General features: G+C 38.1%; 2 protein-coding genes across 12 annotated transcripts in view; both read right to left on the reverse strand.

Moving 5' to 3' along the window:
- Positions 1–321: 321 nt before the first annotated feature.
- On the reverse strand, positions 322–8788 carry use1 (unconventional SNARE in the ER 1 homolog (S. cerevisiae)). Its single transcript, XM_023271000.3, has 8 exons — positions 8639–8788; positions 7958–8007; positions 6919–6997; positions 5114–5266; positions 4707–4722; positions 4540–4564; positions 4197–4359; positions 322–3716 (listed from the first exon to the last, which is right to left on the reverse strand). Exons 1-8 carry the CDS (start codon positions 8735–8737, stop codon positions 3534–3536), a joined length of 768 nt encoding a protein of 255 aa, XP_023126768.1. The 5' UTR covers positions 8738–8788; the 3' UTR covers positions 322–3533.
- A 7291-nt stretch (positions 8789–16079) lies between these two features.
- The window catches only part of LOC111581103 (unconventional myosin-IXb), a 130434-nt gene continuing 124370 nt past the window's right edge, over positions 16080–22143 (reverse strand). For 5 of the 11 annotated variants that reach the window (XM_055017471.1, XM_055017463.1, XM_055017470.1 and 2 more), the window contains 4 exons: positions 21501–21548; positions 20712–20824; positions 18456–18595; positions 16080–17522 (listed from right to left, as the gene is read on the reverse strand). In XM_055017471.1, the coding sequence (XP_054873446.1) occupies positions 16972–17522; positions 18456–18595; positions 20712–20824; positions 21501–21548 (852 nt within the window). In that variant the 3' untranslated portion in view covers positions 16080–16971. Of the gene's footprint in view, positions 17523–18281; positions 18381–18443; positions 18596–20711; positions 20825–21500; positions 21549–22143 lie in introns of all 11 variants that reach the window. The other 6 variants (XM_055017475.1, XM_055017473.1, XR_008603999.1 and 3 more) reach the window with 6 other exon arrangements.

Genomic DNA, 22143 nt, shown 5'->3' on the forward strand with positions numbered 1-22143 from the left:
CCCAACGCCCCCCAGGGATCCTAAAATACACAGAGCTGCAAGCCTGGACAAGCTGCTCAGACGGCAGCCAAACCCCTCCACAAGACTGGAACCTGCTTCTCCTGGAGTCTGTTGGCAGGAAATACTCAGATTTAAAGACATTAAAGAGGAAGAAAAGCCGACAAACGGAGTCACATTTGGTGTTCTGCCGCCTTTATTTGGCCTCTCTCCAGTCCTCGGAGCGTTTCTAAATGAGTAGGTGGGTTAATTTAAGAATCACGGCTCCATCAGGCCACCGGGGTCACGGAGGTCGTTTTAACGTTTGGACCGGAAGGCTGTGAGTGACGCCTAGAGGCTGCAGGGAGGTACTGCAGCTGCTTTATTAAAGTACAGACAGATAGGGGGCACTGTTTGGTTCACAAACACTGGAGTCACAGAAAAATCACCACAATCAGATCATCCTTTATCTGCAATAATCTGGCAAAGTTTTACCTTCATATTATGAATATTTTCAGACCTACAGGCCCTTAAAGTGCATAGAAATATGTCGACATTGACTGATTTTTAATTCTTTTCCATCATTTCTGAGCCTCATAACTTGATCACTCCAGCAGATAGACACATGACATTTTGATAGCAGTAAAACGCATTTGAGTTCTGTTAAACTGCAGCCAGATCAGCTTTACATCCACTCCAGGTGTCACAACCTCAATTTTGTTTTGATTTATCCGATTTCTTAGAATTCAGCAGCAAAATAAGATCATTTGAGTGAATTTTCAACGTCCTTCTGTGTCCAAAGAACAGTTTTTGGTGGATATTAACTCACCAGAATGTCAAAAACCTGAAAAGAAACACACCAAAATGTCATTTTTACCTCCACTCCAGGTGACTAAATCTAGTTTTTGTTCATAGCCAACTTTAAGCATCATTATTATGGGATGTATCGTAGTTTAAACAGTAAAACTGCAACAGTTTAATGACATAGATTCATAGAAACAATCATTGGTTCCCTGGATGTGTTTCTGTTTACTGATAATTCACCAGAGAAAACTTTAAAAAGTGCATTCTGGGTAAACTTTAAGAGTGATTTTGTTGTTTTTGTGGTTATTTTGTGTCTATTTGTGGTTGTTTGTGTATTTCTGACCTTTAGTACCACAGTGAATGCATAGTCCTGACAGTGAAACATGGAGGTGGGAGTGATACAATTTGAAGTCAAAATCTCATTTTTGTTCAATAACCCACTGTGAGCATCATTATTATGGGATGTATCGTAGGTTGAACAGTAAAACTGTAGCAGTTTAATGACAGAGTCGATCCTTTCATTGTCTAGAACTTGTTCTGACCAACCACCTATCACACATGCTGATATGAGCCTTGAAAGTTTACCCACAATGCACTTTTTCAGGTTTTTACCAGCCTCATATCATTATACTTCCACCTCCGTGCTTCACTGTCAGGACGATGCATTCACTGTGGTACTACTGGTCAGAAAAGACACAAAACAACCAAAAATAGACACAAAACACCCACAAAGAAACACAAAACTATCCTTAAAGTTTACCCAGAATGCATTTTTAAAGTTTTCTCTGGTGAATTATCAGAAAACAGAAACACATCCAGGGTACCACTGTTCTATGTCATTAAACTGCTGCAGTTTTACTGTTCAAACTACGACACATCCCATAATAATGATGCTTAAAGTTGGCTATGAACAAAAACTAGATTTAGTCACCTGGAGTGGAGGTAAAAATGACATTTTGGTGTGTTTATTTTCAGGTTTTTGACATTCTGGTTAGTTAATAGAGAGAGACATCAAACACACACACACCTTTCCCTCTACATGCTCAAACAAGAATGGATGTCACAGACATTTAATGGGAACAACTTCTCACTTCATCAGCAGCTGCAGCGTCACGAACTTCAACAAACATCTTCACCTGATTTACGGAACCAAACCGTGGACAAAAGAACTTGACAGCACAGAGACCTGAAACTCCTCACAACAGATGATTCCACACCTGAACAGCAAGAAAAATGAAAATCAAGGTAGCAATTTGTAATATTGCTTCATTTTAGTGAAAGAATTTAACCCATTTAACACGATATAAGGGGATTAAACACACTTTTGTACAGTTATGAGCAGATATTCCTGTTTAATAATCTATTTACTAACGCCTGTAAGTGGAGGCCGGCGTATAAACACGTAATAAACGACAGTATACGGTTACATACATCCTCATATCTGCTTATACCAGCGTTATATTGAGATATAAACCATTTACTAAATGTTTGTATTCTGTATTTTAGCACATCCACCAACCTCGTCTTGCAACACATCAGATTCCACTGATAGTAGAGTCCCTAAAAGTCGATAAAATGTCGACCAAAGACTGTATTTTTAGCAGGAAATATCGATCCATCCATTTATACACACTTACACTGTCAAGGGTCCCAATGCCAAAATTCACTGAACATTTTGCTTTTTATCTCAATTTCAGGGACCAGTAATTCATATTATCATTTCTTCACCTGGAAGTCAAAATGGTTGGGAATGTCTGCATTCAAGCTCTATTTTTGCACATATAATGAGAGTATATAGACCCCAATGCACGCTTGTTTTTGTGCTCCACATCAACATTTTGTCAAAATAGCAAAAAAAACTAGAAGTTTGTCTTGCCAAACTTGACACATTTCAAATTCCACTGATGTTGGAGCCTCAAATGTTGGTGAAATGTCAACCAAAGACTGTATTGTTGGTTGGAAATGTTGATACATCCATATAAATACACCAACATGAACTTTCTAGGGCCCTAATTTTAAGAATTCATCATTTTTTTCATTTTTAAGGGCCAGTCATTTACAAATTTGGCCTCTGTTGGGACAATTTAACTATTTCGGACGTGATGAAAACTATCCTGTCTGTGTCTTCACCAAGTTTCATGACTGTGGGAGTTTGATTTCTGGAGATGTTGAACTCTAAATATGGAAATATGGCAGCACAGGTAAGACTTTTTCCTTGAGGTCAAAACAGAGATGTTCGCAGGTGTGAAAAAAAATTGTAATTCTTGTAAATCTTGGTCTTAAAAGTCTTTGAAATAAGCAACAGGTGTTGATTTAAGCACATCCACAGCTCTTTATAATGAGTTTTTTGACTCAGTGTTGAATTAATCTAGAAATAAAACAGTCTGGTGGATGGTTGACAAACACGGTGGAAATAAATGTGCTAAAAAACACGAATGACTTTACTGACAAAGTGCAAATTCATGCTGAAGGCTGGTCTCCTACCTGATGACCATGAATATAATTAAGGCTGTCGTCTGCGTATTAAGACTTCTTCTATTTGTGTCCTGCACTGTCTACACAAAGGAATACTGATGCTTCAAACCCAACCTTCACCAGCCCTCGTTCAGAGGAAGAATTTCAGCTGTGAAAGTGCAAACGTTTGGTTCTGACCGCTATTGATCTGGACGCTGTGAGGATCTATGGAGGCCTGCGAGGTTCCTGCTCTGGTAAACACAGGAGGACTAAAGAGTTCAGGAGGTCACGCTCCGTCATCATCTGAGTCGGGGGAAGATTCTGATGAAGAGGATCATGCTGATGAAGGTGAAGGAGACCAGGATGAGCATCAGCCACAGCAGCCAGTTCACAGACTTCTTGGTGTGCTGCTCCAGTCGCTCCGACTCCGTCTTCAGCTTCTCGAAGTTCAAATCGGCCTGACGCATGGACTGACTCAGAGTCTGAGCGGCACAGAGGGAAAAACTGATGTAAATATCAACAGAAATGAATAGAAATTCACTCAAAAAATAGTCCTGATGGTCTCAGTCTAAGAAATAAGTCTGTAAAATAACAGAAAAAGTATTGGCGCAACATTACATGTACTTAAAAAAAAAAAAAACTCACTAAAACTATGATCTTTTTTGTACAAATTCGATCTTGCTTCTAAACTTTTGGCCTGTAGTCGATATTTTCCCCTAATTTACCCAATAACAGTTCCTTTTTCAACTGATTTTAACTACAGTATAAAATATGTTTGCACATCATCAACTATCTGCACTGCTGGATTTAGTATTTCCTCCTTTACATGTTGTCATTATGCTGCTTTGGTCTAAAATCCTCTCAGTAACCTCTGTGTGGAATAAGCTGCTGGATAGATGAACGTTCTTGCTGCTCATTTAGTGCTGTGATCACTTTGACCGGCGGTAATTCTGTCCCGCTACCTGGTTGTCCTGTTTGATGATGTTCTGTGCTGCCAGCGTGTTGTTCTTCAGGTTCCTGGCCAGGTTCAACATGTCCTCGGCCAGTTTCTCCTGCAGGTTGTGGTGATGCTGCAGGACGGCGTCCAGCTCAGCAGCTGACTGACGCTCATCCAGAGGGAGACCTCTGCACAGAAAAACACTTTTATTTTAGTGTCGGTGGGAAGATGAAGCTCGTTATACACAGACACAACAGGAAGTCCAGTGCATATATGGATTTATAATACGCAAGTGTTCAATTTGTGACAGAGGTTGACACTGGGAGCCTCAGTATCTTATAGAAAAACAACAATATGTGAAGTTTTACCTTCTGTTTCTCAGGTCCGACGTGCCTGAAGAGAGAAAAGAACAAAAATACTTTAAAAAAAAAACAAAACAAAAAAAAAAACAAAAAACACTTTCCATCCAAATATTAGCATTTTAAAAGTTTTTGTCTGATTGAAAGATGCCTTTAAAACTCAAAATATTTCTTACCTTTCCCTGATAATCCCTGTAATCACACAAAACAAGAACACTGATGAATTAAACAACATATAGGATGTGAAAATTTAATAATCAGATTTTTCTAATTTAGATAGACTATAGATAGACAGAATATAGGTAGACTATAGATAGACTATAGATAGATAGATAGATAGATAGATAGATAGATAGACTATAGATAGATGGATAAACATTTAGCTTCTTTACCAAACTGTTCCTTGTGAGAAACAACAGTTAAGCATCAAAATACTTCAATAATTCACCAAAGTAACATTAGCAGAAATCTGAAAGTACATGTAACACATGTAAAGTCTGAATATTTTGCACATTTAAAGTTCTAAAACTCTCCAGCAGGAGGTGCAGCCGTGAGCAGAACATCAGAGCATTTTTTATCCCACCGTTCCCAGCAGCTCGTCCCTCATCTCTCCCGTACAGCGAGCCTTCGTCTGCATGTGGACCGTCTTCGTTGCAGGCATCCTCTCGTTGGCTATGGTGGGCGTTCGTCCGGGGGCCAGGAACTGATTAGCTAAAGCTTTTTCTGTTGCTGAAGACTAGGAACAAAACAGGGGCAGAGATGGGATCAGAAAATCGGCAGCTAATCTTGTTTACGGGATTTTTGGGTATTTAGGACAGACAAGTTTTACAACAACTGAGAAAGACAGAAAACACTGTAATGATTAAAATGCTGCAGTCCATCTTAAAGGACCCATATGGTGAAATTATTGTGTCTTAAAAAACTAAGAGATGCAAAATAAAATGTGTTGGAACAGGAAGATGCTGATTACGGTCATTCTTCTAAGATTTTTAGTCAGTTTTTATGTGGAGCTCAGATTCTGTATGGATTTATTCAGTTATTTATTTACTTTCTACAGCTGCTTCTGCTAACTTTAAAATGTTTGAACCACGTATAAAACTCAACGAATGTTCTGCTGTTGGCCGTAAGAGTGAACACAAGAGCCTTCATGCACTCCAGCCTCTGAAGAGCTGAATATCCAGCAGATTATTGATATTTTTGACAGCAATTTTGATGTCAGCAATAGAAAAATCTTTATTGTTAGCATGGTATGTGGCTAATTTGGGTAGCATTAGCTCTGATGGTGTGTTTACATGGCAGAACTCTGTGGAAACTTCAATTTAAACCAATAAACAAGGAGGGGAGGTTGTTGTGTTCACATGTTGAGCTTTAGTTAAACCTAAACTCAGCTGCTGTTAGCATCTGTTAGCTTCTCTCCTGCTCTCTGTGCTCACATAAACTGTATCTTAATACAGCTGAATTCACAGTGAAGCTGTTTTCATTTCAGATTTTTCCGTTTCTGTTGTCAGACAGCAGAATGAGGGTGAAATAGAGACAGAAAGGCAGCTCATTCAGACAACGTTACTTCAGAATCATTTCCAAACTACAGTCTTGAGGCTAAAATACTGATTTCATCATCGCAATGTTAACTGACAAACCTTAATTCCCATTTAAATGGTTGCTCATAAAGCCAGTTATAGAAAGTCTTGGTCTCAAACACTAATTCATGTCTGCGTCAGCTGCTGCACTGTCAATCACAGATGCAGAGAGAGTCTTCTTCCTGAAGGGGTCAGGGACAGCAGCAGCTAAGCTACATTTAAAGCTACAGACACTGAAACAGCTCATTTCGAACACGGTTATAAATTTATGGTGAAATTAACCGACTTTAAAGCATTTCTAGCAGAAAACCTGAAATACATTCTGGGGACACGTGAGAAATAATCAGCTGGACAACATCCATCCATCCATCCATTATCTATACACCGCTTAATCCTCACTAGGGTCATGGGGGGCTGGAGTCTATCCCAGCTGACTCAGGCGAAGGCAGGGGACACCCTAGACAGGTCACCAGTCTGTCACAGGGCTACATACAAAGACAAACAATCACTCTCACATTCACACCTACGGGCAATTTAGAATGATCAATTAACCTCAGCATATTTTTGGACTGTGGGAGGAAGCCGGAGTACCCGGAGAAAACCCACGCATGCACAGGGAGAACATGCAAACTCCATGCAGAAAGATCCCGGGAAAGCCGGGACGCGAACCAGGGACCTTCTTGCTGCAAGGCGAAAGTGCTAACCACTACGCCACTGTGCAGCCCAGCTGGACAACATGGGACCTTTAAAATGAACATATTCAGTGCACAACACTAAAAATGGCAAGAAATTTGTAAAATATTGCCCTCACCAGTTTCTCTGCCTCTAGAAGTCCTTTCAGAAAATCTACTTTTCTTGTGTATTCAGTCAGAACCTCTGGAGTCGGTTTGCTGGAAGACGACACAAGAAGTTAGTTAGAAATACATAAAAGTTGTTATTTTTACTTAACCCTCCTGTTGGACCAGACTAACCTCTGGAGAGTTTATAAATGATTTTTCATGCAACCATATTCCTTTCTTTTAACCCTCCTGTTGTCTTCATTTACGGGCACCAAAAAAAATGTTTCTTTGTCTGAAAAATATTCCAAAAATTCTGCAAAAAATCCACATATTTCTGAAAATTTGCAAAACCGTCAGGAAGAAAATTCCAATAATATCTTAAAAGTTTCCCTGAAAAGTTTTATTTAAAAAACAAAACAAATTTGGCACAAAAATTCTTGTAAATATTTTCAAAAAATTAGTAAAAATCTTCCAAAAAAATCCTAAAAATATCTAAAGTGATTGCAGATATATCAGTAAAACTTCCAATAATTTCTTTAAGAACATTCACATGAAAATCAACCAAAATCCAGCGAAATTCGCTGGATTTTGGTTGACTTTTTTGTAAACATTCTTCAGAAGAATTTTTAACATTTCTTTTTTTCTACCAAAAAAAGTTCACAGATTTCCCAAAAATATTAAAATGTGGACATCAGGAGTTTCACTGTGAAAATATATATATTTTTCCCCACATTTTCAAACTTTAAAACGAGTCAATTTTGACCCGCAGGACGACACGAGGGTTAAGGGTTCATGACTAGGGAAAGAAGTATTTTGTTCCAAAAATACTGAAAAATACATTAAAAAGCCTGTTATAACCTTAACATGATCTGTGTTTAAAAGTGCAGCAAACAGTTAATGACTCCGTTACCTGTTTGAAACTTATAAAATAAAAATATTATGAGAACGTAACAGGGGTCCTGCTTAATTCACAGCAGTTTATGTACAAACATATCAATGTTTCAACAATTAATCAAGGACAAAATGAATACAAATATGAAAACAATGTAAAACAGTAAAGGGTTGTGTTACCTCGGGTTTTTCCTCAGAGCCACCAGCATCTCCTCCAGAGCACCAACATACTAAAGAGACAAAACACAAACACTGATGTACATTTATTTTAGAAGACGATAAGAGGCTAAACTATGCAACGCTGTGATCTGTCTGTAGCAACATTAACCGTAAAATAAGAAACAAAAGTATGTTTGGAAGATTTTTACTCATTTTTTGAAAAATATTTACAAGAATGTTCTTGCCAAATTTGGGGGATTTCTTTAAAATAAAACTTTTAAGGAATTATTGGAATTTTGTTCCTGAAGGTTTTGCAAATTTTCTGAAATTTAGGAAATTTTTTTGCCGAATTTTGGGATTTTTTTTCAGACAAGGAAACAATATTTTTTGGTGCCCGTAAATGAGGACAACAGGAGGGTTAACGTAAATACTTTGAAAGCAAACTAAATCACGGCTCAAATCCCTGATATAAGTGCAAACGTTTAGCCAGGCTGAGGAATAACATGAATTTAGAGACAGTTAACAAACAGGAGTGCAGCAGTTCCATGTTTTTAGCAGCTAACGTGTCTCAGAAGCTTCTTCTCAGCTGGAGCCTCCGGTGACGACGTGGCTAACGGCTAACGGCTAACAACAACAGGCTAACTCCAGCCGGTGAAGGTCCAACAACAACCGGCTCCGAGCCTCCGCGGCTCTCCGTCTCACCTTCTCCAGCCTCCACTCCGCCTCTCCCCGCTTCTCCGACGCTATGGACTCGCAGCGGGACAACAATCGGACGAAGTTGATCTCCAGCCGGGAAGCCATGTCTGCAGCCGACACACGGGCGCAGCAGTTTGACGTCACGCAGCTCAGAGGCGGCGGGCGGCGCACAAGTGACGCAGCTGGAAACGGAAAGACATCAACGGAGGAATATTTTGTTAAAGAAATGAAAGTTCAGTAACGAACGGTGGCGAGTTGATTGTATCTGAAGCTAATATTTCTAGTGTAATTGATTTTGTTGAGATGGAAAATATTTCCGCTTAAATAAAATAGATTTTCCACAAATCGTCGACTCACTGTTTCTTCTGCAGCGCAATGAAAACAACACGTGATGAGCCCAAGTTTTCCAGCAGAGAAATAAGATCAGCGTTAGAAATACATCCAGCAAGTATAGATACTAAGGTTAAGACCCTGCAGTGCTATTTGTGGTGGAAATTTACTACATTTGTTTTTAAATATGGTTAAAAACTAACTAAATTACATAAAATACTAAATTACCTGACAAAATCAAATATCAAGGCTAAAACCGTACAGTAGTATTATTCAGCTAAAATTGCACAGAATAACTGATTTAAATTGTTTTACACGTACGTTAACTCACCGTTATTTCTACAGCAGATGTTGAGCCAAACTGCTTTCCAGTGGAGAAATAATATTACAAACTAACCCAACAGATTTAAATATGAAGATTAAGACCCTGCAGTGTTATTTTTGATGTGCATTTACTTGATTTAAAACAAATTAAAAATACAATTAACCCCCCACGAAGTTACATAAAATACTCATTTAACTGACTAAGTTAAATGTAAAGATTAAAACAGTGTAATAGTATGAGACAGATCTCTCTCTCTCTATATATATATGTGTGTGTGTGTGTGTGTGTGTGTGTGTGTGTGTGTATGTATGTAAATGTATTTTTAGTTTGTTTCTTCTATTTTGATTTAAAGTTGTCGCAACACAACAGAAGACAATTAAATCCAAGCTAAATATATTTTACTATTATTACCATCATTATTATTAATAATAACAATAATTATTTTGAGTAATTTTAATTTTATTTTTAAATTTGAGCTTGTGTTTTTTTTTTTTGTTGTTGTTGTTGTAGTTGTAGTTTTAGGCATATGGGTTCTGTAAAGTGTCTTGATACTATTTGACCTGTAATTAGCGCTACATAAATAAAACTGAATAGTTTTTTTGTTCTCACATGAGATGGAGGATCACGGTGGAACAAAGTAGAAAATGTCTTTATCAGGGGTTATTCGGGGCAAAAATCTGACGTTTTAGCTTCAGGTTTACAATCAGAGATGAGGTCGGTCGTGTTTTCATCTGCAGAAAATTCAGCCTTCTAGAAGCAGCAGTGTTCTCATTACTGATTATATCAGGACATATTAACTGGCAGAAGTTGAATTAAAAATTTGTCCTCTGCTGGAGCTGATTGTTTAACTTAATCTGATAGAAACTATTTAGTTTGGTTCTTCACTAAATTTCATGACCGTTGGAGATTTATTTCTAGAGATATTAAACCTTTAAAATGTCTTTTCAAGAACAAAAAGACAAAAATTCTGATTAAAATCAGAAGTGGAGCAGTAACATATTTCCTGAATCGTGTCTGAATTAACACACATGTCGTATCTGTTAAATATTTTTGGAACAGAGTAACTTCTAGAGCAGGGGTCACTAACTGGTGGACCGCGGTCCGGATCCGGACCAGAGACCACAGCTTTCCCAGTGTTTACGGCATTAGTTATCAGCTCAGGAAACACACAGACCAATTAGGTACGAGTTTTTACCTGATGTAAACCCGTAATAAAGACTCCTACTATATAAACCTTCATCAGTGTGCTGTAGCATTTATATTTTGGATAAGAAACGGCGCAGACAAAAAATGAACGGGATTCGTTCATTTATTTTACCAGAGGAGTGTAACGTGGAGGACAATAACATTAGCTTACGAAACGTCAAAACCATTAAAAAAAAATGTCATCAGAGCATTGATCGAAATGCGCTTTATGAATTATTGATTTATTAAGACAATAAAGAAAATTGATCTATTTTGCACAGATTGGTCCATTAGGACCAATGTGATTATTCTAGAATGTCTGTGCACCTTAGGTGGTTTGATAAACCTGTTTTCCTCCTACCTGTCAGTCACTTTAAATCACTTTAAACCACTGTGCCTTGAAATGTGTAAAGATTCTTTATTGAATTTTAATTACATTTGGTGTTGTATAGATTTTAAAATTAGAAGTGCTTTTAATGTAATTGTACAGCAAGTTTTTGTCAGCGTATATACTAACCTTTAATGTTAATGTACTAACCTGCCTCTCCTGTCTTTTTATTTGTGTTGTTGTATGTAAGCTGCTGAACACTTGAATTTCCCTCGGGATTAATAAAGTATCTATCTATCTATCTATCTATCTATCTATCTATCTATCTATCTATCTATCTATCTATCTATCTATCTATCTATCTATCTATCTATCTATCTATCTATCTATCTATAGTCTATCTATCTATCTATCTATCTATCTATCTATCTATCTATCTATAGTCTATCTATCTATCAATCTATCTATCTATCTATCTATCTATCTATAGTCTATCTATCTATCTATCAATCTATCTATCTATCTATCTATCTATCTATCTATCTATCTATAGTCTATCTATCTATCTATCTATCTATCTATCTATCTATCTATCTATCTATAGTCTATCTATCTATCTATCTATCTATCTATCTATCTATCTATCTATCTATCTATCTATCTATAGTCTATCTATCTATCTATCTATCTATAGTCTATCTATCTATCTATCTATAGTCTATCTATCTATCTATTTATCTATAGTCTATCTATCTATCTATCTATCTATCTATCTATCTATCTATCTATCTATCTATCTATCTATAGTCTATCTATCTATCTATTTATCTATAGTCTATCTATCTATCTATCTATCTATCTATCTATCTATCTATCTATCTATCTATCTATCTATAGTCTATCTATCTATCTATCTATCTATCTATCTATCTATCTATCTATCTATCTATAGTCTATCTATCTATCTATTTATCTAAAGTAGAGGGAAATACTGATATTGTACAGACTATTGTGTATGTAGAAAAACTGATACTGTACACTTTTAAAATGTACAAAATATTCACAATTCACTGCTTTGGATGGTTGATATTGCATCAGAAAGAGATGTGACAGTTTTCTGGTAACCTGTAGTACGAGCCATACTCCCAATAACTGAGGGAACAGTGGATATACCTGCTATTGTGCACGGTACCGTTTTTTGAGGGAGGCTGTGGTGTCAACATTCTTTTATAACCTTATTCATACAAATACGCTTAACTGGCATTTCCATGTAGAATGCTGCATTTAGGTGACATTTTGGGTTCCATATAGTAGTGAATAAACACTTAGGCTTAAAAGAAGCCAGTAAGTGTACAACAGATTTTAGTGATACTGCACATGGACACACTCAGCTTTGTTGCATGTTTCATTGCACATGTCTGAAGGAGGATCTGCAGTAGTAAAGCTGCACAGTAATGATGTAGCAACACTGCAAGTTATGGACAGATGCTGTTTCATAACCCTTCCCATCTTTTAACTCATCATCTCTGATCAACTAGTTTGTCGTATCATGCACTGATGTGGGTGTGATATTTGTTGCAACAGTAACACAAACAAAGTAAATAACAGGACCAACAATGAATTCATTGATTCAATAATGAAATGTGTAGAATGTAAGCGTCACCTAAGTTTTGGGTCATGATCCCACTTTGGGAACCCCTGCTCTAGACTAAAGCATACTAAGGTTTACACCAAAATTTTAATGAATTCCTCATCAATGCATGTTGTAATGTCATTAGCAAACAGAGAACAACTTCTTTTTTCTTCTAGTAAGTTCAGTCTGCACACGTTCCAGCGAGCATAAATGATCCAAGACAGGAGTCAATTCAAAAGTTTGTTTGAAAAAAGTTCTTCAGTTTGTTTTGACACCATCTACAATTATTTTACATTCCATTCTGAATATATTTCAGGCAGCATTTGCATAATTTCATCAGTATTACAGACTGCTTCTCTACAAAATGTCAGACCACAATCTCAAATTTTAGAACTTTTATATACTGGAATGCCGTCAAACGTTAAAGAATGTTTTTTGCTATAATTCAGAATTTCTTCAGATTTAGCCTAAACACAATCCACCGGTTTTGCACTGGTCTGTTTATGCAAATCAGAAATCACTGCCACTAATTTCACAAGAACAGTGTCAACAACAGAGGAGAGAAGCCTCTGTATTGTAGCTGCTAAACATCACAGCTCTGCTTTCAGAAAACAGTTGAGAGGTGACAGACAGACAAAAAGGAGAATGAATAAAGCGACACTGAGAGGGAAATAGTCCTGCACATGTTGACCATGTCTGGCTCAACATCCAGCTGGAGGCACCTTTCTCAACTATGAACATAATCAAAACTGAATATGGTTCCAGACTGACCAATGAGCTCCAAATGTGTTTGAGAACAACCCTGACACCATTCAGACCACAATTCAAAATACACAATTCAAAAAATACTGGCAGAGCAAACTGCAGCTCAGTTCTCCCATTAAGCAGCAGGGATATAAGGGAGTAACAAGACAGAAAAAAAATGTAAAAGTGTTCAATTGTTTACATTTCTTGAGATTTAGGTATTGTTAAAGATATATATAAGCTGGTTTGGGTTGTTTAGTCATTATTTTTTCAAGTTCTGCACTTAATTTTAAGATGTACAGTTACATCAAAAGTTATTTGTTAATAAATGTTGTCAAAATGTTTTTGAACCGTACTGAATTTATTTGATTTGATGATCAGTTATTGATCACATGCACATGCTGATAAAACTTCTAGGTTACATCATCATATAACGCACTAATTGAAGTTAGACTTTATGATGTTCCGGACCTTTGCTTTAATACATTTTCTCTGACTGGATCTCTTTGAATTTTAATTGAATACCCCTGCTCTAGAGAGTTAATGAATTACTTTTTATGCATCCATTTTCCTCCTTCATGACTTTGAATCTACCTTTTCTTTATTGCCATCCCTCTAACAAACACATATTCATAATAAAATCATGTGAAACCTGTGCTGGTCCAAAAAAATTACTTTCCACCAAATATATAAAGGAAAGTGACGTTAATATGCTGCTCATGTGTCCTGACAGTTTTCTGGAAGCGCTTCATTAAATCTGTAATCAGCTGAAAAACAAACCTTTTATCACAGAACAGCTGCTGGTCCTTAAGTGTGGCGCCCTCCAGTGTTCGTTCCAAAACTTCTTTCTTCAGGTGCATTTACTTTACTGTGCTGCAAAGAAAAACTTATTTCTAGCAGAAGAAATATGTTAATAAAACCATAGAATACTGAATATTTGTGGGTCAAAATTGACCCGTTTTAAAGTTTGAAAATGTGGAAAAGAAATACATTTTCACAGTGAAACTTCTAATGTGCACATTTTCAACATTTTTGGGAAACTTTTGAACATTTTTTGGTGGAAAAAATGTTAAAAATGTTTCTTAAGAACATGCACAAAAAATCAACCAAAATTAAGCAAAATTCGCTGTATTTTGGTTGATTTTTATGTGAATGTTCTTAAAGAAAATACTAGAAGTTTTACTGATATATATGGAATCACTTTACATATTTTTAAGATTTTATTGGAAGATTTTTACTCATTGCTTGAAGAATTTGGGTGATTTTTTAAAAATAAAACTTTTAAGGGAAACTTTTAAGGAATTATTGGAATTTTCTTCCTGAAGGTTTTGCAAATTTTCATAAATTTGGGGAATTTTTTTGCTGAATTTTTGGATCTTTTTCAGACAAGGAAACAATATTTTTTGGTGCCTGTAAATGAGGACAACAGGAGGGTTAAAAAAACTGCAAAAACACTGACAAATATCAGTAAGATGTTGATATTATAGTGGATTCAGATATAAGAAAAACTCAGTTTAAGGTTGCACATTTTAAAGGAATGATGTATTATTTCTAAATATTCAGATTTTTGATGCATTTTTGACCTGTTTCTTTAAAATAGTTTTTAAAAGAAATTATATACTTGTTTCTCCCCTGTGATTTTACTAGATATCTGTAATTTAAGTAAACAAAAACAATTGTAAAATAACAGTTAAAAAAGAGCTTACCATTTTATGGTCCTTTAAAAAAAAAAAAAAAAAAAAAAAAAAAAAAAAAAAAAAAAAAAATATATATATATATATATATATATATATATATATATATATATATATATATATATATATATATATACATACACACATATATATATACACATATATATATATATATATATATACACATTCTCATTCAAATAACAGCATGTACATTTAAAATTATATTTTTGCTGATTTAAATACAATAGAAAAGTGTAATTTAACAGTCAACTGTGAAAGAACAAATGATCATTTATAAAAGTACAAATTTTTATTTTGGACAATATTTAAAGTTTTGGCCTGTTTATAAAAAAAATGAATAATTTATTTCCCTGTGATTTTACAAGATATTTGTAGTTTAAAAAGTCATATAATATCTGTAAAATAAGAGTTTTTTTGCTGATTTGAATACAGTAAATTCAGTGTAATTTTGTGGCGAAACATCATTAAAGAACAGATTACTATTTGTACAAATACTGATTTTTAAGAATGGAATATTTTAATTTTTAATAATTTCATAAGACTAAAAAAAACAGCAAATATTTCTCTTAAAAAATAAAAACTTTAGCTAATTTAAATACAGCAAAACTTTGCAATTTTGCAGTCTTACATTGTAAAAGACCAAATAATTATTTGTATTTTTTGTCGACATTATTTGCAGTTTTAGCCTGTATTTCTTTATGATCAAAATGTGACTGAATTCTTTTTGTCTGTGATATTACTAGTTATTACCGATAATTTACCAACTTACTTGGGAAAATCTGTAAAATGACAGTAAATTGTTTGGAAAATTACAGCTAAAAATTTACAAAAATGCACACTTTTTGTACAGGTGTTAAGTTTTCGGACAGATTGTGGTGATTAATTAAAAAAAATCTGAGAACTTCCAAGTAATTTGGCAAAAAAAAACCATCAGTGAGAAGTTTGCAGAACTGCAGATGTTTGTGGATTCGACTGCAGGACTCAAAACATTCAGGTAAACCTCTTTGAATCTGTCTGAATGCAAAGTTTAATGCACAATTTTTTTTGGACCAGACTAACCTCTGGAGAGTTTATAAATGATCTTTCATGCAACCATATTCTTTCTTTTAATAACTTGGAGTTCATCTTTTCTTTAAAATCCAGATTTTGTTTTGACTGTACCTGATAGAAAGACACAGCAGCAGATGTTACAAGCATCATGTACTGTATTTTCAAAGTTAATACTAATAACCGTTACAGTTCATACCATTCAGTCCCAGACATACACTCTCTGTTACACATTACACATCGGAACATCGTCCTGCAGCTCCAGACAGACTAACAGACATCATTCGACAGCAGTCAGAGAGGAACATTAGTATTACATTTCAAACAAAGTTGTCCAGAGCTGTGCTTCAGCAGAACGTGGCGGGACCGAGCGGTTTGGACCAGGAGGAAAGTTTCCATCTCTGAACACGTCCCGGTCATGTTTGTGTCGTTTTTAGGGTGGAGAAAGTGGCGAGTGCTGCTCCCATTTCCCTTTGCTCTGTGACAGCAATGACTTCCTAATCTGGTGTTTGTTGTGCGGCGGGTAAAAAAAAAAACAAAAAACAAAACCGAGACTGCGGTCGTTGTGTGCGACATTCAGGTCCTCGTTGGGAACATGTCTTGTGTCGGTTCAGTTCAATAAACACAAAAAGTCCAAGTGGATCTTTACCTCGAACGACCCTCCCTCCACGTCGGAGCGAAGATCCGTGAGAAACGAGCCTCTTTGTCGAGTCCGTGTACAATATCAAGGCACTAGCTAACATTTCAGTGAGTTTTTACTCAGTGGAGGAAATGAAAAGTGCGACTGGAACCTGGAAATATTCTCTTGAATTAGCACATATTAAAAAACAGAATCATCATGAGGCCACAGGAAGTGCAGCTTCCGGTCCGACTGGATTCACTGGAAATATTAAAACGATAGAAAAGGTGCTTGGCGACGTCTTGTCCAGTTTTTTTTTTTTTTTAACTGTCACATGGGACGACTTGAGACGCTGAGTCTTGATTGGTTCCCCTCAGCTCTGGCTGCATTTTTAGCTTTAATCCTTGTTTCTGTCACGCGTCGTCGTCCATGTAGGGGATGTCCAGGTCAGAAAACCGCCTCTTGCCCTTCGAGGCTTCCGGGCCGTGATGCTGCAGCTGGGGAGACGGTGTAACCATGGCGATGGAGGAGGAGGAGGAGGCGGCGGAGGGAGGGCAGGAGGCGAAATGCAGCAGCAGGTCGCAGTCGGCGCCGTCGATGTACAGCGACTGGGTGCTGTCTTTGCGGCGGCCCGGCTGCTCCCGTCTCCTCACCAGGTATCTGGACGGTCGGCTTCCCGGGGGAGTTTGAGCCGGACTGGAGGCTGGCGGCTGGGGGAGGACGCCGTGGGGGAGCCTCACCGTGTCCGGGATGACGGGGTTGCGGCGTTGCAGCGGGTTCCTGGAGGAGGAGGAGGAGGATTCGGACGTGGAGGAGACGCAGCTGGACAGGGAGGTGGTGGAGCTGGCGGGGGTCAGGTGTGGTAACGAGATCCGTCCACCGGGGGCTTTAGGCCGCTGGGCCAGGTCTGACGGTTTGGGAGGACAAATCGGCCTGAGTCTCCTCTGCTGAAGAACACCTCGTCCTGGAAGAGACGGAGGACAGAGCAGGAGTTAGAGGAGACGCTTAAACCCAAGAGGAGCCTGTCCAGAGAGGGTGAAGACTAATGGAAGAGCATGCAGCCGTTCTCCCAGATAAAACATGCCCAGTGAGGTTTAATCCCCAGCATCTGATTCGATACGGTGCCTGAATACAGCAGTTTTGAGTTCTTTTGTTCAGAGATAAAGTGAATAGACAGATGTTGATTACCTTCCTGACAGTTTTGGCGGAAGCTCTCTCCTTCTTCAGAAGCATCTCACTGACAGCGTGTCAACCAGCCGGCATTAGCGGGTCGCCCAGTAGAACCGCCAGATCCGCCGGGCCAACCACGCCCACGCCGTAATAATAATATAATAATAACTTCATTTATATTGCACTTTCAAATCAAAGTGCTTTACAGAGCAAGCAACAGATAAAATACAACAAAATGATAACAGATAAAAACAATGGCTGAGAAGACACAATAACAACGACAAAACTGATAAGAACAATATCAAAGAAGACACAGAACCTCACAGAGTTTCAGAGTTTTCGCTGAAGCTGTCAAGAAGGTAATCAACATCTATCTATTCACTGCATGTCTGAACGAAAGAACTCAAAACTGCTGTATTAATAAGAAGACATGAAGGTTTTTGAGCTACGGTGCCCGAATGTCCGGTGAATTATCTGTGGATGAACATGCTGCTGTGCCACACATGCATCTACATGCACACAAACACACGAACACGGTGGCCGTTCCTCCAACCTGCTTGGTTACAGAGCAGACGTCACCGCCCCCATCACCATCACTGGTCAAGACCTGCACCACAAAACACAGGGAGGGCGCCACCCAGCGGCCCGCCGTCTGGTCAGAAAGCCACAGGTGAGCGAGAGAAACAGGCAGAAGGAAGGAAAGTCCGCACTGTACCTTAATACTGACCTTCGGGCTCCGAGCTGTGGGCCGACGAGCGCTGCTGCTCGTCCAGGAGGCTCTCGGAGCTCAGAGACGCTTCAGAGTCCAAGTTCTCCTGGTCCGAACCGGGCTGCTCCATCTCTGGGAGTCGACAGGCCAGATCCTCCCTGCAGAGATGATGAGGACATCAGAGAGGTGAAAGACTGGAGGAGACACCGAGCTGAATATAGAAAGAATAATAAAAGACTCAAGAGAAGATGCAGCAGAGGACTGGACTAGGAAGTCAGTCCAACACATCCAGACTTTCTTTATGTAAGTCGGCTGGACAAAACCAGGTATCACAAAGTTCCTAAGTTAACTCAGACTTTCTGCTTCAAACTCTGTTCACAGAAAAGGAGCCGTTTGATGCTTAATGTGAATCCTCTTCTGCACAAAATGAAACCATCATATGCAGCTGCTTCAGGCGACAGGTTGTTTTCATGGAGAACAATGAGGAACGTAAAAATTTATGATGGTAAAAAGTGTCTCTACTGGAAATGATGCAAGAAACGAATGCTGGCATTGATATGTTTATTTTACAGATCAATGCAGCTGCGTATTTCTAACAGCTGCACATTAAAGCTGTTAACCGTTTGATGGGGGTCAAAAGTGACCCAAATCCAATGGAAAATCTCCCGACCCACACTGCACATCAAAGGGTTACACTTCATAGACTCACACTTCATATTGTATTGAAGTGCATTTAGGTCTGACACTGTCCCATAAAGCAGGAAATGATATCTTTAATTTTTGGCCTAATCAAAGTGAAATTAATGTTACTGATTGAATATTCTATGTGATAAACACCAGTAGAATAATCAGTTTTCTAACCTCTGTTCAGTCGGTGTAAACAGACTTGGCAAGAAATCAGGACCAAACATAAAAACATATTAATGTGATTTCTGCATCGCCATCGAAATACATGTCGGGTTTCCATGGCAACGTGATGAACACAGTGTGTGATGCTGGAACTAAACGGCTTCATGTAGTGGTTTCAGTAACGTACAGATCATTATAAGAAAAAAAAAATCATCTGTATATAATGTTTTTTTTCCTGCAATTTTTCACTGTGTTTCTTTTTCTTATCTATTCCTGCACTGCCTTTATACTTTTTCTTTGGATCTGCTGTAACGGTGAACTTTCCCCACTGTGGGATCAATAAAGTTTATCCTTATCCTTATCAACAGGTTTGGTTAAAGGGACACGCTTCTTACAGCCGAATTAAACACTAAACTCTGAACATAATGTGGTCCAGAGCAGGTTAGCACCGCAGCATCAGTTACCATGGCAATGTAGCTGTGCAGCATCAGTTACCATGGCGATTTAGCTCCACAGCATCAGTTACCATGGCGATCCGGCGGAGCAGCATCAATTACCATGGCGATGTAGCAGTGCAGCATCAGTTACCATGGCGATTTAGCTCCACAGCATCAGTTACCACGGCGATCTGGCTGTGCAGCATCAGTTACCATGGCGATCCGGCTGTGCAGCAACAGTTACCATGGCGATGTAGCTGTGCAGCATCAGTTACCATGGCGATCCGGCTGTGCAGCAACAGTTACCATGGTGATGTAGCTGTGCAGCATCAGTTACCATGGTGATGTAGCTGTGCAGCATCAGTTACCATGGCGATCCGGCTGTGCAGCATCAGTTACCATGGTGATGTAGCTGTGCAGCATCAGTTACCATGGTGATCCGGCTGTGCAGCAACAGTTACCATGGTGACGTAGCTGTGCAGCATCAGTTACCATGGTGATCCGGCTGTGCAGCATCAGTTACCATGGCGATCCGGCTGTGCAGCATCAGTTACCATGGCGATCAGGAGGTTAAAAGAGCCTTCATGACACTGAAAAGTCTGACTTTAGGCTCAACATATCTTCCTAAGACCCTTTTTAAAACACATGTAGCCATGGAAACATATGTACATATTGCACTTATAAGAGCACAGATACATAAGAAATATTTGGATAAATAAACTTTGTGGATCAAATTTGTGACCAGACACATCAGAAGTTCTGTTTGTTGATAAGTGACAGAAGAACGAATAAAAGACATTGAGTAATTAGTTTGCAGTCAGAAAATAAAATGTCTGAGGGTTCCTTCAGGATCTTATTTAAATATCTGACAACAGTTTTATCTCAGGGTGTTGTTTTGTTTTTTGACTTTAACCGGACTGTGAGGTGCTGCCATGTTTTATCTCCTTACAGAAAGTAACTGTGACGAATAATAAGAGATGATTCTTACTTCTCCTGTTTGATGGACTTGATCCGTTCCACCAGGTTCTTCTCAGCTTCTGTGTCAGAGTCCAGAGGTTCTTCAGGAACCACGCTGAGATCAGACGGGACTTTTTCATGCACCTGCAGAAGACACAGCATCACATACCGACGCCTCAACAACCTCAATAAGTACCTGTTAATATGCCAGAAAACACACAACTTCAACCCAAATCTGAACCAGAGTTTGTTAGTGAGAAAGAAAAGCGGGGTGGACGGTGCTTGTGGTTTCCATGCATCTGCACAGGAAATAAAACAGCACTTTTATGAAGGAACAAAATATAAATGCAGTGGCGTAAATAACGTACGCATTCACCCTTTTGTCCAAATAGCATTTACAGTGTTTGTAGCTAAGATTAAAGTTAGACACGATCCAGAACTGATAAATAAACAAAATGACATTCAGAGCTTTGTGGTCTTCTTTCAGTAAGAAGTATAAAGACAAAAGTGCATCATAACCATCAAGCTTTGCAGGTCACCAACCCAGAACCATCTTGTTCTCTCACACGGAAAACAAGAAAAACAGCGAAAATCCTTCACATCAAAAGCGGGACATGAACCAAACTAACAGCAACATGCAGTCTACTGCCGGTTAGTAGGAAGGAAAGATACCAAAATAAATAAATGAATAAATAAAACACAACAGCCAGAGCGTCACCCACATCTACAGCATGCCATGCACAGGCGCTGGGACATGGCACACCGCTACAAACTACGACTACTACCATCTACTGTACCAGGAGAACCGGACAATACGTACCACTCCTTTGAAACTAGGTGTGAACCTGAGAGGTACATGCCAGTAGTGCTAAAGAGAGACAAGGAACATTGGCCACGTTACCCATAAGTAGCCTGAGAACAACAGTAGAACCCGACCGATGCTGGATATGTGGGGCAAGAAACTGATTTTTAAAAGCAAAAAGATTATGGTAAAGATGTATTTATTTATATACATGTCAGTTGTACTGAAATAGAAATTAAGGGGATCATTGTTTAGTAACTTTGCAATAATGTATTTAAGAAGCTAGTTAGCAGCTTAATACTACTAATAATATGAATATTGCTGTTTATATAACTAGTACTTGTGTATATTTTGGGTTATTTTTATTTATTTTTGCTGCTGTAACACTGCAAATGTCCACACAGTGGGATAAATAAAGGCTTATCTAATCAATGAAAAAAAAAAAAGCTCTACTCCGCACCGCCATCGGCTCTGCAACATGCGCTGCTTTGTTAACAATAGAGTTGGAGCTACTGCAAAAACAATACGATTAAACAGTTTCTAAATTTTCTCAAGGGCTTTTTTATTTGCATTATGTTCTGTAAAAGAGTTTTTTTATGCCAATTTCAGTCAAAAAAGTAAAATTAATGTAGTTATTGTTTAAACTAGCTAGCTGCTTTCA

The sequence above is a fragment of the Amphiprion ocellaris genome, chromosome 2 (assembly GCF_022539595.1).
Source record: "Amphiprion ocellaris isolate individual 3 ecotype Okinawa chromosome 2, ASM2253959v1, whole genome shotgun sequence".
Taxonomy (NCBI): Eukaryota; Metazoa; Chordata; class Actinopteri; family Pomacentridae; genus Amphiprion; species Amphiprion ocellaris.